Source organism: Chionomys nivalis, chromosome 2 (genome assembly GCF_950005125.1).
Source record: "Chionomys nivalis chromosome 2, mChiNiv1.1, whole genome shotgun sequence".
Taxonomy (NCBI): Eukaryota; Metazoa; Chordata; class Mammalia; order Rodentia; family Cricetidae; genus Chionomys; species Chionomys nivalis.
In genome coordinates, this window is record NC_080087.1 from 10,878,282 (window position 1) to 10,895,533 (window position 17,252).

The 17,252-nt window shown below is 47.7% G+C and overlaps 1 protein-coding gene across 1 annotated transcript in view; it reads right to left on the reverse strand.

The window, feature by feature from the left end:
- Nucleotides 1–17,252, reverse strand: part of Igf2r (insulin like growth factor 2 receptor) — a 91,666-nt gene that overhangs the window by 54,431 nt on the left and 19,983 nt on the right. The window contains exons 2-9 of the mRNA XM_057756440.1: nucleotides 14,659–14,798; nucleotides 13,766–13,890; nucleotides 12,869–12,967; nucleotides 8,712–8,844; nucleotides 6,480–6,609; nucleotides 4,927–5,032; nucleotides 678–840; nucleotides 367–529 (exon numbers count right to left, since the gene is read on the reverse strand). Coding sequence (XP_057612423.1) covers nucleotides 367–529; nucleotides 678–840; nucleotides 4,927–5,032; nucleotides 6,480–6,609; nucleotides 8,712–8,844; nucleotides 12,869–12,967; nucleotides 13,766–13,890; nucleotides 14,659–14,798 — 1,059 coding nt within the window. The remainder of the gene's footprint in view (nucleotides 1–366; nucleotides 530–677; nucleotides 841–4,926; nucleotides 5,033–6,479; nucleotides 6,610–8,711; nucleotides 8,845–12,868; nucleotides 12,968–13,765; nucleotides 13,891–14,658; nucleotides 14,799–17,252) is intronic.

Here is a 17,252-nt window from a genome sequence, read left to right on the forward strand (position 1 = left end):
GTTTTTAGCTATTTAAAACTAGTATATAATGCTAATGGTATTTCAAGTCCTCAAATTGCCAGAGGAAATTAAAAAAGAAAAAAAAAAAGACTTATCAAAAACATAAATTTCAAAAACAATAGCCATATAAAGTGTTAACTACCTAAATTCCCTCCGATGCATTTACAAAGCAATAGTTCTAACAGATGTGCTCTTATCAGAGTCAGGAAGCTGCCCAACTGCGCAGGGACAAATGGAAACTTGCCCAAGTAGCACAGTAAAGCATGTTAGGCTCTGACTTTCTTGTGCTCGGGGGTAAAGGGAAGAGGAAGAGGGGGCTAGAGTCATGGCCTACAAGGACATACAATGCACTTGACAATCACCCACCGGAGGGTCTGGTTCTGGTGTCTTCCTGCTATTTTGACTTGGGTGAGATCCGCCTTCTTCTCTTGACAAACAGCAGCCTCTTTGTTATTACAGGGTCGGCCCTTTGTCCCACAGACATTTATATAAAATGTATACTCTCTTCCATCAGAAACATAGGAGGGCCCTAGAGGAAGAACCAACAAGAAGAGAGTGTTTGCTGGCACCTGTCAGAAAGCATGGTATTTCTTCTAAGCACACCTAAGCCCATCTCTCCCTCTCCAGTCAGGCTCCTCCAGTGAAGCACAGGACAGAACAGAGGACCCCACACATACCGGCATGCTGGGCCAAGGGACTGAGGTCAATGGTGATGTCATGCTGCTCACTGCTTAGGGAGCACGTTTCACTCTCCAAGTAATCTCTGTGGCAGGCATATTCGGTGATCCACTCAACCTCATAGCGACAGTTGGACTTGGCCGTGAGTTTGGGGATGGTGCCCTATAGGGAGCAATCAGAGTCTTAGATGCAATGCATTTACACACCTCCCATGTTCTGGGAAAGTCCAAACACAGGCTGCTAGAACTTTTTGGTTTTTTGTTCCTTGTCCCTGGCACATTCTGGTTGTCTAATTCTATTACTCTTACTAAAACTCTCAGGTGTGTGTGTGCACTGGGAGGCCACAGGTCAACTTCAGATGTCTCCATGTACCACTTCCCACCCTGTTTTTTGTGAGGGTTTTGCAGGAAGAATATCAGATGAGCCTGGAGAGTGCGGCTCTGCTAGACTGGCTGGTCAATGAGACCCAGGGACCTGCCTGTCTCCTAACACACCCAGCACTGAGGTCAAAGAAACGGGTATTTGGGGTTCAAACTAAGATCCTCATGCACAGAAAGCACTCTGCCCTCTGGGCCACCTCAGCATAATCTACAACTTGTTTTTAACCTTTTCTCTCCATTTGACCTGGAACAACGGCAGTCACTGTGAATGACACCCAAGCCATAGTTAGCAAGTCCATTCTGAACCTCATCACTGAGGAATCGGTGCACCCTGGTAAGCATTATGGGTGGCTCCACACCCTGGAGCTGAGGGAACACTGCCATGCAAGAGCACCACCGTCCGTTGCCCTCAAACTTCTCAGAGCCAGTTTGCACATCTGTTGTGCCAGCCCTTAAAAGGCTAAAGCAGGAGTACTATAGCTTCAAGATCCACCTGAGCGGACCTACAAAGCAAGACCTCTCAAAAGAACAAATATGGGCTGGAAAACAGCTCAGTCAGTAAAGTGTTTGTCCAAGCATGAAGACCCATGCCGAATGCCCAGACCCACGTAACAAGCCATGCCCAACAGCACACACTCTGTAATCACAAGGCTGGGGAGGAAGCAGCCCTGAGCTCAGTGGTTGGTTAACCTGGGCCAATCTGGCAAGTCTCAGGTCCCAGTGAAATGCTTTCTCAAAATAATAGGGTAGACAGCTCCTACGGAACAACACCCAGGGTCCTCTAGCCACCACACACAACTGTGCACATCACGTGTGCGCGCACACACACATACACACACCTCTCAAGGTGTAATGTACACCTAAATAAAAAGTTCTTCTAGGGCAGGTGGGATGGCTCAGCAGGTCCCTGCTGTTAAGCTTGACAGCTAACCTGAGTGCCATCTTTAGGACACACATGGTGGAAGAGAACCAAGCATATGACCCTTACACATGCATGTGCAATTACACAAATGTAATTTTAAAAATTCTTTTAAGAAGCTGCTCTGGATGAAGCTAGGTTTCCTCAGCTGGAGCAAATGTGCTCTGCCATCTTGTGCTTTGAGCTTTGGTGGGAACCAGGGAGGATGCTAGCAGGTTCCCAGCTCATGAGTCACACCTCCTTGTTACCCTCGGAGGAACTGGTCGTGGCACCAGAAGAGCGATGCTGCTCTGGGCACCTTAACCCCTCAGAGCTTTCTGCACACCTGCTGGAAGCCAGTCCCGGTGCACACATGGTTCACAAGCTGCAGCACTGCAGCCACAAGCCTCCTCTGCTTGACTAAAACTTGGTGCTCCTTCCCAGCATTAGGTTCCGTACAACCTGCCAAGGGGCTGCAGAGCTGAGTGCTCAGAGTCAGCACCAGAGACTACACACTACACAGCTCCGTTCATATGAACTATCCAAAAAGAGCAAATCCACAGCCACAAAGCAGACTCATGTGGTGTGCACGCTGTGAGGAGGAAGGGAAAATAAGTGACTACTAATGTGCAAAAGCAAAAGCACCCCGGAGCGTGGGGTGGGGTCTAGATTAGACTGTGGGAAAGGATACACAAAGCAAAAATGCTAGGACCGTCGAATTGTATAACAAAACAGGTGAATTTTACAGTCCATAAATTCAGTGAACTTTTAAAAAGAACATAACAAGGCGAATATTTATTAGATACCAGCTGCCAAAGCACTCAACAAGCCAACAAAATGCATAAGCAAACTTCTCAAGGACAACACAGTATACATTCTGTCCAAGCAACAGCTTGAAGAAGAAACAAACAGCACCAAGAAAAGCCTTGGATCTCGGAGTGTGAAGGAGGCACAAAGACTTCTGGTAGTCAGTCATTCTGGGGAAAGCCAATTCTCTCCATACACAGAACAGATAAAATGGGAGTCCATCAGCACTGCTGCCTAGAGCATCCACCAGGATTGAGATTCTATGTCTAGACACACTGCACAGACACACAACTTCCTCTCCATACACTCAGAACACCAAGAAGGCATCCGCTAAGCTGACAGCAATAAGAAACTAGATAAAGTGCTTGATGGCAAGCTGAACCTCGACTGGCTTGTATCCCTCCGACCCCCACACATGGACCAGACAGGCAGGGACTGACCTAAAACCAGAGCAAGCACCATATTTGTTCAGCAATAGAATTCACTCCTCTTATTTCTACTACAAAAGGGAAGAAAAAACTCAAAGGGAAGCCCTTCCTTTTCTCACTCGAGTGGCAGGCCAATGTGGACAGGCACCTATGGAGATGACTGGAAGGACTCACGGCATTGAGGTCAAAATAAAGATAAAATGGAGGCCCTCCTGCTCTCTGTCCTGAAATCAGGACGTGCTGACAGCAACACACTGGGATCAGGTGACCCCTATCAATCAGGAGCAGAGTCCAAAAGGTCTGCAAAGACAAGAAATCCTCAGCAGGGTCATACAAACCCAGGTTCCAAGAGGCTCAGCAGATGCTGGTCACCTCCGATGGACCTCAGCACACAAGAGCCACGCACACACTCTAGAAACAAGAGACCCTTCAGGTGACCACAGCTCACCAGATCACTTGCCGATAGCCCGGCTCTGTAGGTAGTGAACGTCCCACACCCCGCTGACCTGACTAAGCACACCTGAGGCTGCGCCTGTGCCTCTGACACCTTCAAAGAACCCCTGGAGTGGAGCTAGCAGCCACTCACCGTCCTTCCCACCAGAGGGTGTGGACGTGGGGGTCTGCTGGGCACTGGGCCTTCAGACTGGTAACCTCCTTGGTGCCACCACCTCTACCAACTGTCCACGAGTGAACTCTGCCTCTGGATATAGGTGTCATCATGTAGAGCGAAATTGTTAGGTTGTTAGATTTATTTCATGGGAACTATTTCCCTCTTTTATTATGTATGAACAATAAACTATGCATTCAAAAAAGATACCTGACCACCTGCCTCTCTCCAAGATTTAAAAGCAGCTCACCAGTAAAATAGCTGCTGGCATGTCCAAGGCCCTGGTTTTCAACCCCAGCAACCAAGACGTAAATAAATAAAATGAAAATTAAACGTAGCCAAGAGACAGAGTAATAAATCTGTCTAGGACTGTGAGTGAGAGGGATGGCAGGCAGGAGACAAAACGGGGGGGGGGGGGGGGGGAGACAGAAGTGACTTCCTCCCTACAAGAATCCCAGGCTTCACGGGTGGGAAGGTAGCTCAGTATGTAAAGTTACTACCATGTAATTTTGATCTCCAGAACCTACTTTTTAAAAAGCCAGACCCTGTGGTGCACACCTGTAATCCCAGCACCGGGGAGGTGCAGACAGGTAGACCTGAGGCTTGCTGACCAGATCAGCCAGCATAACCTGGTTGTGGGAACCTGAGAAATGGCATGCTAGGTTGTTCTCTGGCCTCCAGATTTATCTACACCACACACAAACTAAACTCATACACAGAAACACCCACTAAAAGAAGAAAAGAAGTCTCAGATTCAGATTATTTGAAACTTTTCAACTATTTGCTAAACACATACACACATGCACATTTACTCATAAACTACTCACCTCATCCAGGTGACAACAAACACTACTCCACGCCTTCCCAGTTGGTGTGATAAGACAAGGGTGTGAGGGACGCACACCTGCACCCCAGCACTTGGGAAGACCCTGCCTCTAAGCTAGCACACAAGGACGAGCAAACTGGGCACCCCAGGGAGCCCGCACTCGTAGAAGCAGTCTCCCCACTGGAAGTCCCAGGTCCCTTCAGTCCACCACCCTTGCATGTCTCAAACACAGACACACGATCATTTGGGCCAGTCTCCCTGAGGATCACATCTTCAAAGTTACTTAGAGACAAGTCACTCACCTCTCTCCGCTCAGATGGGCACACAAATGTTATCGTCACTGCAGGGCTGTGACCATTACAGAAGTCTGGCTTTTCACCCTCTTCCTTCACATAAGTCAGAACAAGCCTGCAGAAGCCATGTGGAGAAACTCTATTACAGAAGGGCAGATCACATTCAAACAGATGCATTGCCCTGGGCAGTCAGCACATTTGAGGAATGGACTAGCAGAGGGAAATGATAAACACTGTCACATTTCCATTTTAAAAAGCATCAAAGTGTAAGCTTCAGAGATCTCCCTGTTGAAAGTCAGACCAACATGACAATCAGTGCACACATACAAATCCTGAAGAAGTTTCTCCATAAAGAACACTTCTGTGAAAACCTAAGAAAACAAGATCAACATAGCTGGGGAGGCCTAACAATTTTCTGCACAAGGTCCCATGATCTTCCCCTGACATCCAACTGCAAACCAAAGTGTTGTATGTCAACCTGTCAATCTGTGGCTGGTCAAGATGGCAGGCACAGCAGTCACAGGCTAGGGCTGCTATACCCAAAGCCCAACCAAAGTCCCTGCCAGGAAGTGCTCAAACCAGTCAGCAGGCTCCTGCCTCAGCTGTGGGACATGCCCTTATCTCCCATGCACCATCACACAGTGCTGTCAATAGACAAGTCATGCTTGCATGGTACCCTCCATTCCCTGAGCCCTCAGTCAGTCACCAACCTGCCGCTCTGAACTAGCCCTCCCAACTCCAAATGCTGCGGCCCTAACAACATGCTTCATCAGTTGACTACCAGACCCCGGGGACATTAAGAGGCAAACAAACAGGACCTTTATGCAACAGTTCTGTTGTTGAGAGGATATGAGGCCACGGAAAACTCCCAGCCTTTTCCAGTTCAGGCCCTGCTGTATGCTGGAGGGCCACCAGCAAAGTGCCTCACGTACTTCTCCAAAAGAAAGGCTAAGGCTAACACGACAAGTGATGCAAAATGAAAAATATGAGCAGGGTCAAGGACCCCAAGCTACTTTGAAGCCGGGAGGTGGTGGTGCACGCCTTTAATCTGAGCACTCAGAGGGCAGAGGCAGGAGGATCTCTGTGAGTTAGAGGACAGTCTGGTCTACAAGAGCTAGTTCCAGGACAGGCTCCAAAGCTACAGAGAAACCCAGTCTCAAGAAATCAAAAATTAAAAAGATAAAAAAAAGGCTGTGTCACTGTACCAAGCTCATAAACCAAGTTACTCTGAGCTGCACAGCAAGACTGTCTCATAAAGCCAAATGAATGTTACCTAATAAAATAAGCGAGCAACATGTAAACCAGCTTGAGAAAGGCCAGCGAGCCTGCTGGAAATGGGATGTGTTTCCCTGGCTCCTAGAAGTCAAATTCTTTCTTGTTCTCCTCTTTTACCAGTATTAACTGTACAGACCAATGGGTCTCACAACGGCATCTTCACACAGATTACGCCAGCACCCCCAATACCAAGCTTCCATTCCCTTCTCTTCTCCATCAGTCCTCCTAAAAGGCAGACTCTCTTGATGATGACCTAAAATAAGCCACCCAGGTGGCTACAGACTGACCTGTCCTTGCTCACCAGCTTCAGTCCCTCCTTAGGCCGGCCAACGTCAAACGCCTGGTCTCCCTTCAGCAGGCAGGCGGCAGTGCCAGCAGGGCAGGCTCTCAGCTGTGAGCTTGGATCCCGAAGGGAGTCTGCAAAACATCACAGATGACTTAAGGCAGAGCAAGTGACAAAAGCAGAATTCATGTGAATCCTTACGTCCAGGTCTCGAAACAAACAAATGGGTTTTCACAACCCATTCACTCTGAGAGTCTGCCTGAACTTTCCACCTAGCATGTGGGCCAAGAAATACCAGGTACCAGTCTGCCTGGCACATAAGGGCGCCCAGGTGACAGACATTCCTTTGTCACCTGTGGTTACAAATGTTCGCATCTGCGCTAAGTCTCACTTTGGCATTGTCCCTTTAATTTTGAGATGCTAGAAAATGGGGTTTTATAGGGACAAGTTAAAAGACTCCGGGTGAATGGAAAGAAGCCACAGACAGGTCCAGGCTCACATCCCAGAGGATGAGTCCCTCCTTCTCCCTATCTCCCCGCGCCCTCGCTCCCCACTAGACCTTGGACCATACTGTGTTTGCTCCTCCACCAAGTACTTCCTCCTCCCAGCCCTAAGCTCCAAGACAGCAGAAACTTAGGATGATAAGGCTATGTTGGAACCTCTAAAGCAGCCAAGCCACATAAAGTTTTAAACAGCACTATACATGGAAGGAACCTGCAGCACCTCCCCAGGACCTCAACAACCACCGGAGTCACAGTGAAAGGACACCCTGCCGTCTGCCGGCTCCCCAAACCCCACTGGAGTCAAAACAGCTGCTTATTTCCACAGCAACTGCCATGAAGGGCTACCACTTCAGAGCCTTCACGGCAGGCAGACTGCTGGTACCCAAGGGCGAAGGAAAGACAAGTCAGTAAACAACAGTCACAGGTCTAAAGTAGACATGAGGTTTTAGGGACCCTCAAAGTTAGTATGGGGTAACTTCCTAGGGCTCAAGAAGGAGCAGCGGAAAACACGAGACCACCTTTAAAGACCATAAAGGATGATTTCTCCCAAAACTACCAGAAAATTGGAAAGAATTTTTATTGAATTAAAGCAATATTCAAAAGTTTGTTTTTAAGGAACACAACTTTGTTTTCCAAATAGAATTTAAGAACCAGAAATTTCGCCCGGACAGTGGTGGCACACACCTTTAATCCAGCACTTGGGAGGCAGAGGCAGGTGGATCTCTGTGAGTTTGAGGCCAGACTGGTCTACAAGAGCTAGTTCCAATACAGGCTCCAAAGTCACAGAGAAACCTGTCTCAAAAAAAAACAAAAAACAAAAAAAAGAACAAAAAATTTCAATGTTTTCCAGATTGAAACATCACAGTGTTACAGAAGTTTAGGATCAAACTGAAGTTACTGTAACCTCACATGAAAAGCCTGACATCACCTCTGGTGACTAGCAGTCCTGGGTAGGGTCTAAAGATTATTTTAAACAGCTAATTAGAATACACAGGTAAGATGAGTGTGCTTGTACTCAATATAAAGAACTGACATCAGGCACACACCTACCTCCCACTAAGTGTCATGTAGTACTAAACTGGTATTTTTTCCCCAAAATTTTTCTAAGACCAACATCTCATATATTAAGAAAGAAACATAAGGAAAACAGAAAACTATGGCCTCCTCTTTCTTTCCTTTTTAAATTTTCTTACTTGTCAGTACAACTTATTTATGGCACAACTGCAGTTAGTACAGCAGAAAGAGCAGTCCTGGTCTACAGGGCTCCCAGTGCTGAGCCCATGAGGGAAGCACAAGAACTGGGGCGCGTAGCAAGTAATAAATAAATACGCAGTAAAACTAGACAGCCCTTTTGAGATAAAGGCCTTCATTTACAGCCTCTGGTTATCAGGGAAAGATATGCTGGCCTCTCACAGTTCTCCAAAGAAAGCCAGAGTCGTTCCCACCCCAGCACACAGGACAGCCACACTCTCATCCCTCCGTCCCTTTGACCCAGCCTCCAACCCAAAGCCTAGGGGGTTGGGTAAACACAGCAAACTGAAACAAACCTCACCATGGAGCCCCAAATCCCAAAGTATCTGGCAGAGAAAACCTTCAGCAGAAGCAATAGCTTGAGCAGAATTTGCAGGGTTGGAGGGGGGAAGGATCAGATTTGCTGAGGGAGAGAACGCAGCTCTCCAGAGAGAACGGGCAAGTGACGACCACTTCCCACCCTGCTCCCTTAAAAGACTTACCTATGTCTCGACACACATTGATGAACAGAGATGTGTCAGGATCAGAATCGTCTACCAGGTAGCCACCACTCAACTTGATCAGTGGGTTTAAATCATGCTTCTTTAACTTCTCATCAAATGCATAGCATGGCACCTAGGGAAGCAGAGGGCATTGAGCCAGCCTTCCTTTACTCCACAGCTTGGGGCCTGCAGACCACAAACTTGGGATGGACACCACACACCGTAATTTCTATCCCTTAGGTGCAAAACAAACACGGTTCTGTCAGGTGTGGTGGTGCACCCCTTTAATCCAGCACTCAGGAGGCAGAGGCAGGAAGAACTCTGTGAGTTCGAGGCAAACCTGGCCTACATAGCAAGTTCCCAGGCCAGCCAGGACTACATAGTTAAGACCTTGTCTCAAAAAAATAGTTCAGTCTTCTATAGCATTTCTAAGGCCTTTGCCCCTTCTTAAGGCTGCACATCCCTAATCACCTCCTCTCACCTCCCATCACCATGGTTCACCAGACCTGGACCAAGTCCTTCAGTATGCAACAAGATCCGCCTCCTTACCAGTATCTTTCCTTAAGCTATCTTCTCTTCTCTGCACCTTAAGAGAAAAGTCCCTGAACCACCCTGTCCTTTGTCTCTTCTTCCTAGCATTGTTATATCTGGAGCCTGCCCCTCACCTCACCAGAGCCACACCTGCCAGGTGAGTTTGCCTGTAGCCAGATCTGAAGCTCATTTCTTAGGCCTGTGATAGAGAATGACCACAGCCTGAAGCCCTTCACTCCCCTTTCCCTTAGATTCCTGTCCGGAGGAAACTATTTCCTGCTGCCCTGGCTGCATCCTCACCATCTTCTGATTCTAAACCCAGAGGTGGTCTGAGTAGGGAGGCTGAGTGGGAAAAGGTGCTTAGCGCACACACGCCTGGCTGGAGACTATATTTAATTCCCAGAAGTCATCGAAAGGTAAAAGGTGAGAACCAGTTCCACAAAGTGTCCTCTCAGATCTCCTCAAGTGCAACCCACACATACCGTGCACATGCAATAGGCAACATTTAAAACAATCATAAACACAGAGGTGCTCCCAAATAGGCGCCTGGCCCCCCTCCCCTGTGCCGGCTCAACCTTGCTGCCCAGTGAATGGCTCAGACACCTGTCAGATGATCCAGATCTGAAGGATCTGCTGCTCTCCCCGCCACCACCCAGCACAGAAACCACTTCAAAATATTCAAGTGAGCATATGGTTTCCCAACAGCATGCAATCCTCCACCTCAGACAGTTGGGGGGGGGGGGATCAGCAAGTAGCCTGGGGTCAAAACCACGACATCTGGCTGCAGCCAAGTTCCTGCAGCCAAGTACTAGCTAGTTACATCAGTTGATTCTTCGAGTTAGCCCCTGATGTCCTCACTTCCTGTCACCTCCACCATGACCACCCTTGTCCAAACTACCAGAATCCAACAGTCTCTAACAGGTTCCCCAATTGCAGCTTTGATCCCCTACACACACCCCGGCCCATGACTTCACAACATGACCAATCTTTCGAAAACCAGAACACCTCTCCCTGCTCAAAAAGGTTCCTAATACTCAGGGAGCAACAGCCAAATTCCACAAGACTCCCAGCCTCCTCCACACAGCCAAACAGCTGAAAATGCAGGCAAGCCGTTGATGGGGGACTTCAGCCAATCATCTTCTGTTTAGGGTGTGTCCCCCCTGGGGCCACAGTAAACAGATAAAATACCCAGGTACGCTAGTTTCTTCCTCTTTGGTTCCCGGCGCTCCTGGTGTTCACGGGATCTTTGGTCGTGTAAGTTTTCCCTTTTTCCTCAATTATTAAAAACTAAATCTTTTGTATTGAGCTGGTCTAGTTATTTATCAATCGACCACGCCCCTTCGTTAGCCATACCAATTAAATGTTTTCCTTATATAGTTGCAGTGATCATGGTGTCTCTTCACAGCAATAGAAACCCTGTGATGGGAGGCTTGAAGTATCCTTACTCCACTCTCACTCATGACCGTTCTCTCATCTCTGTGAACTAACGAGCATTTTATAATAAAAACATCAAGGGGTCCACTACTGTCAGCAAAATCCTGTGCTTTGAAGTTTTGACTCTTTCATAAACAAAAACATGCACATTCAAAGATGGACCCAGGAGTGAAAAGGCCCTGGCCACCAAGGGAAAAGTAGCTACTGATAAGATTTTATTTGAAATTGCATGAAAAGAATGTATCTCAAAATACTCTTTCCTCCCCAAGCTGCTATTAGCCATGGTGCTTATCACAGCAGTAGGAAGCACACTATCACACTGCCCAACCAACCAGTCTGAAAATCCATTCTCTACAGTCATTTCCAAGAACATTCTCTGTAACAAAACGCTCTAAAATTTTATCTCTTCGATGGCAGGTAAGGGTACAACAGTTAACTGTGTAACACCCAGCTCTCAAATGTCTCTTAGACAATATCGAACCTGCAGCAAGGTTCTGTCCACTGACCTTTTCCCTAGACTGGCCTTGTGCAATATCACAAAGAGCTAAGAGATCACATCAAACCCCACACTCCCCTACTTCACCTCCAAGAGTGGCCAAGAGTGGCCGACTAGCCGAAGATCCCCAAGCAGTCTACCACACCCGCCCTGCTTCTCAGACCCAGGACTCTCTGACAACGGGGTGGGGTGGAGGAGCCTGTGTCAGGAGGGAACTCCAGCTGAACACCACATTCCCCTAGAAAAAACGGCAAGAAGGCTGACTAACTGGGCTGCGTCAAAAGCAACCAAGGTGCTGACGCCCCTGCACTCAAGAAGGCAGAGTAAGAAGCACTACAAACGTGAAGACAGCCTAGGCTGTGGAATGAGGTCCAGATCACTTCAAAGAACCAGAAAGAACAGCGAACCTAAGAGTTCCAACCCCACAAAGCAGTGTCCCCACACGAGCAAGAGACACACAGCGTTCACTCGGCGCGCAACGCGCCATGGGCTGTGAGAACGGTGACAAGCAGCAGCCCTCTAGCTAGGCGAAGACTGGAAGGCAGGAGTAAGTCTGGGGAAAGCCTGTCCCCAGAGGCCTTGGGGAAGGTCTGTCCGAGAGACTTAACCCTGAGCTACCACGTCTGCTGCTGTCTATTCGCTGTTCCAGCTTTAGCCAGGCTACCAGCACCGCCTCTGCAATGTCTCCCCAGGTACTAGTAGAGGGGATGCAGAGACACAGATCCTCCCAGAATCTACTGGGTTAGACACTGATTTAAAAGGCACCATCTGGGGCAGGCACCCCGGCTGAGGCTGGAGCTCTAATGGCCAGGCTCACATCCGCAGCCTCAGTGCCTCAGTCGCTTTCCTCCCCTTTGAGGCACTTCAGGAAGGGGGACTTATTTGGCTCTCAGTTCATCATGGCAGAGAACAGGCGTTGTGTGGCCACTGTCACATTTAATTCACAACAAGGAAGCAGACACGTTGGTGCCCAGTTCAGTTCCTGCTTTCTGCTCACTCCAAGACCTGAGCCCCAGAAAGGTTCCCACCCACAGTCAGGTCTGCTTTCCCACCTCAATGAAGTCAATCTAGAAAGCCCCACACACCCAGAGGTTCATTTCCATGGGAATTCTAAATCTATCAAGCAGACAATCGGGCTTAACCACCACAGGAGGGCAGAAGGATTAAAGCCACATACCAAGTCTGGAGCCAGCCTAGCTTACATGAGACTCTGGCAATAAAATCTGGCAGAAAAAGAATCATCCAAGTGATATCTACCATGGGTAGGGAGCTGGAGCAGAGGAAGATGAAGCAGTTATATTCCTGAGGGCCCCAGAGGTGGGACCCTCAGGACAAAACCTAAACCCATGCCTGGCTGTGTGTGTCATGTACACTAACAGAAGCCAGACTGGAAGTAATTTTTAACAAATGAATCTCATAGCTTCTCTGTACAAACAGACCCTGACATCCACAAAAATAAAACCTAATATTTGAAACCTCCCACCATCCCCAGTAACAACCTTCTATGAAGTTTTTTTTTTTTTTTTTCTTTTCTTGAAAAAAAGATTTTTCTTTCAGGAAACATTCTAATTATGGGTTCCCCTCTCCTAACTCCTCAAAACTCTTCCCCCTCCTCTCCCATCCAAATCCACACCCTTTCTGTCTCTCAGGGTCTTCAGAGTAGATTTCATAGCCAAATAGTCCCCGACCCCATTACCTCCTTATCAGCTTTAAATATGTCCTTCTTGCAGGCTGCAGTAGTCCTCCACTCAAAGTAATGCACGCAGTCTGTGGCAGTCAGAAACTCAGGAGTTCCCTGTTTAAAAAAAAAGTTACCATACCACTTGATAGTGAAAGTTTGTCTTTCACCTCACAGGTAAAATCTCCAGAAACTAACAGTGTGACAAGGAGTCCTAATTGCTGAGTAGCAAGGTTACCAAGAACTTCCCCAAATGGAAAGGCTGGGATAGGACAGTCTCCAGACACGCCAGCCGCTCCAATTCCACAAGCAAAGTAAACGCATGGGAAGTGAGCCTTCATCTTCCTCTCAAGAGCCCAATGTTCTCTGACCAAAAATCAGCAAAATCAAAGCCAGAAAGTATGACCTCATACATCCTGTGAGGAGATCCCTAAGGAGCCCTGTAGACTCACCAGACCCCACCCCAAGCAGTCCCTTCTGGCAGCCAGGGATGACTCCAGATCAATAGACCCTCGGTAACTAACTTCTACCTCCCCAACCCATGTGCAAAGCCCCAGTTCATCTTCAAACCCTGTTTCCCATACAGTGAACACCAAACCCTTAGAGCAATCAGCAGAAGTCAGCAGCGAGTTTACTCTGCATCACCACCTCCACAGTTCATGCTGCCACCCAGAGACATTAAGATCTCAATGTGCACAATGAGCAGTTACGGGCTGATTCAAAATTAACATTCATCCTAACTCAAGTCTCACCATGTTTAAGATTTGCCTACTTAGTGGTTCTGGACGGGGTGAGTGAATGTGGACTGAGTCTGGCTGTTAATTTTAGCCTTTATCCCTCCTGGACCAGGACTTCTCTCAAAGAATGCCAGAAGGGAAGACTACACATGACAAGGCGCTGGGAGGCCCCACTCACCAGGGTCTTCCCACACAGAAACGTAATGCTGCTCTGCGTTCTGTGCTGGGAATCTGAAGGGTGGCAGTCCGTGGTGGTGTTGAATTCCAGGAGGGATCTGGATGAACTTCTCAAACGAGAATCACCTATTCCGAGGGAATCAGGATGAAAATAGTGAACACACACACGACATACAGGGCCTTCTGCTCACAGATAAGCTCTACACAAACCACGAGCGTTAAACATGCTGGGCTGTCTTTTCAAATGCAGCCCAGCAGGCTAGGATCCCTTTCCATCTGAGCTGCAAGACTTACAAAGAACAGCAAGGGATCTCACTGGGCAGCTGCACGGGGACAGTCACTCAACGCTCTGTTGCCCCAGAGCCGAGCTTTGGAAAAGCCCAGATAGGCATGAGGGGGACAAGCTAAGTGCGGCGAAGCCAAGACTGAGACACACTCCACGCGAGGGGACTGCTCAGAGCCTAGGCGAGCCAAGGGACTCCATGAATGGAAACAACTCCACAGGAACCCACAAACCCGCACCGCGGGAATCCAAACCCGCACAGCAGGAATCCGAACCCTATGCTAGGAGTGCCACAGAAACCGGAATTCCGAAGCCCTGCCATGTCGCGGCAAGAACCTAGATCTTGAACTGAAGGCGTGCCACAGAAACCCGAACCCGTGCCGCTGAAACACAAACTCAAACCTGCACCCGCACCCAACCCAAAGCTGTAAGAACTGGGAACCCAAAGCCAAAGCCGTGGGAACCCGAATCGCGCAAACACATGGCCAAAATAATCTTTTAAAAAAAGTCTATTAAATTATTTATGTTGTTATTTATATTATAATATAAACATACAGTTGTGTACACCACTAGAGCCATGCATCATGCTTACATAATGTCATTTTACTTACCCACTGATCGAAAGGTTTTTGTCTTTAAGTCACACATACAAACAGCACTTGTGGGCCCACACCCTGGAAGATCCACATTTCCACAGACGTTTATCTTATAAACTGCGTTGTTTTTGGAATCAACAGCTTCCCAAGTGTAGCTAGAAAAGAAGATAGGCCATTTGTCACTGTCACTGACCTGACAATTAGCTCCTCTCTGATTTGACATTCTAGCCATATTTGTTTCAACTACTGCAAACAAGAAGATACTTTCATTAGCCAAAAATACCAAGTCAAATGAGGCAAACGTTGAAAAAGTGGCCAGGATAGAATCTACCAAGTGCCACCTTAAGCATTACAGCTCAGATGGAAAGGGATTCTAGCAGTCAGGAGCCAAGGAACACCACAGGTCACTGTAAGCATAGCAGCTTACAGCTCTGCTCCAGCAGAAGGCTTCCCCAGCCAAGCTGTTTCAGCCCTGCTCGCTCCATGCTCAGTCTCTGCTCCCGTGAAAGAAGGTCTCACTCAATCGTCGGTCAAGAGATTTATTGGAAGGGAAGAACCCAGGAGAGCGGCTACCTCTGTCAGGGTGGAAATGCTTACACAGGGCTCCTTAGGAGATTTTCAGGGTGGAACTGGTCAGATTTCAGTCCCTCGAGCTCAGATTGGCTAGATCTCGTGCTCAGTGATTGGTCCGTTCTCTGCTTAGTTGATCAAGGGCAGAATGGCTCTGGTTTCTGGGCCAAAGAGTCTCACTGGTCCTTTTTAGCCTTTTGGCTCTAATTTCAGGGCCAGGGCATATTTCTTTCACTGACTCTGAGTCTAGAGTCAAAGTGTGTTTCTTTAGCACTGGTTTCAGGGCCAGGGTGGGTTTCTTTGGCTGGCCCTTTTACCCCACACCACCTGGCCGGAAAAACCTGAGAATACTCAAATCCATCCTTACTCTAAGAACATCAACTCAGGTGAGCTACTACTTAAGTCACACTGTGTGAGGTGGGCCCAGCCCAGTCACCCTAGAGTGCTGAAGACCCAGAAGACTGCTGTATTTTATTTTGTGTTGAATATTTTATATGTATGGGTATTTTGCCAGCATGTACATCTGTGCATCACATGTGTACGGTGCCCAAGGAGCCCACAAGAGGGTGTCAGTTCCTCTGGAACTGTAGTTGTAGGCATTTGGGAGCTGCCAGGGCTCTTAACTACTAGGCCATCTCTCCAGTCTTTCCATGGGATTGTTTTTAACTCTCAAGCTTTTTCCTTGACGACCCTGTCCCCATCTCCTGAGTGCTGAGGTCAGGGGCCAAACCTAGGCCCTAGCTGCATGTTAGACAGGGACTCCACCAATCAAGCTCCATTCCTCAAGTTTTTTATTCTGTTGTTTTTTAAAAAACTAGCTATAATGTGTAAAGCTGGCCTGTTTCTGGCAGACTACAGACTGGACCTCAACTGACTTGATAGCTCTGCTCACCACGAGACAAGATCTTCTGCAGGCCGGTTCCCTACAAGAACTCTGCAGAACCCTCTCTGACTACCTGCTACTGTCAACCTGAACACCTCAAACAAAATCATTGGGGTTTTTTGGTTCTGGCAAGTAATTATCTACTCTTCCTCTACTCTTCCCTGGGAGAATGTTTGCCCACTTATAAACTGGGGTCCATCTCCTCAGCAAGGGTAAAAAGAAGAGAGTGGGTAAGAAGTTTCTTGAGAATGTGCTTTAAAAAAACAAAACACACACATACTGAAGCATGATTAATAAAAACTCAGAGAGAGAAATTGGACCTGAAGGTCAGAAAAGCAAAACAGCCAGCCACTGGCTCTTACCTCTACCTCAGTCCGAAATGGCTCAGTCAGAATGATACTGAGACTGAGAGCTGTCTCCTCTCGTTTTATAATCCTCTCTAGTGCTGGGATTAAAGGCATGTTACCACACAGTTTCTATGGCAACTAGTGTGGTGACTGGGATTAGCAGTATGTGTTACCACTGCCTGGTCTGTAAAGCTGACCAGTGGAGCTGTTTTATTCCCTGATCTTCAGACAAGTTTTATTTATTAAAATACAAATAACTATCACTACGACATACACACACACACAAAAAAAAACAAAAACCCTGATTAACTTTGAACAGTTCTGATGAGAGGAGGGAAGAAAGACTAAATCAGACTTATTGGGATAAGCCTACCCAGAGGCAGAGTAGAGGTTCAGAAGTGAGACAGCTCCCACCCATTTCTAGTCATGTGACCCTGTGACTACTGCCCCACGGAAACACCCACAGAAGTTGCCAAAGCTACCAGGTACTGTCCGTAGCCTTCTCTGACTAGAATTTATTGCCCAAGCAGTACCACTAGCATCATGGACAAACAACTCTCTTAACCTTGGGCCTGGACTCCAGGATCAGAGGCCCCTGCCCAAAAGAAGGGTGTGTGAGCATCTGGCAGATGACAGAGTGTCCTGGGAATTTGTGGCCACTAAGCTATTAAGACCTGAAAAACTGGTTACTTAAGTGCCAGGCCTTTGGGGTGAAGTCAGGCTTTAAAGCAGAGACTACTCAACAGACTTAGTTACCTCCAGAGCCAGGAGGATCATGTATGAAAAAAATCACTCAAGCACTGTAGCTG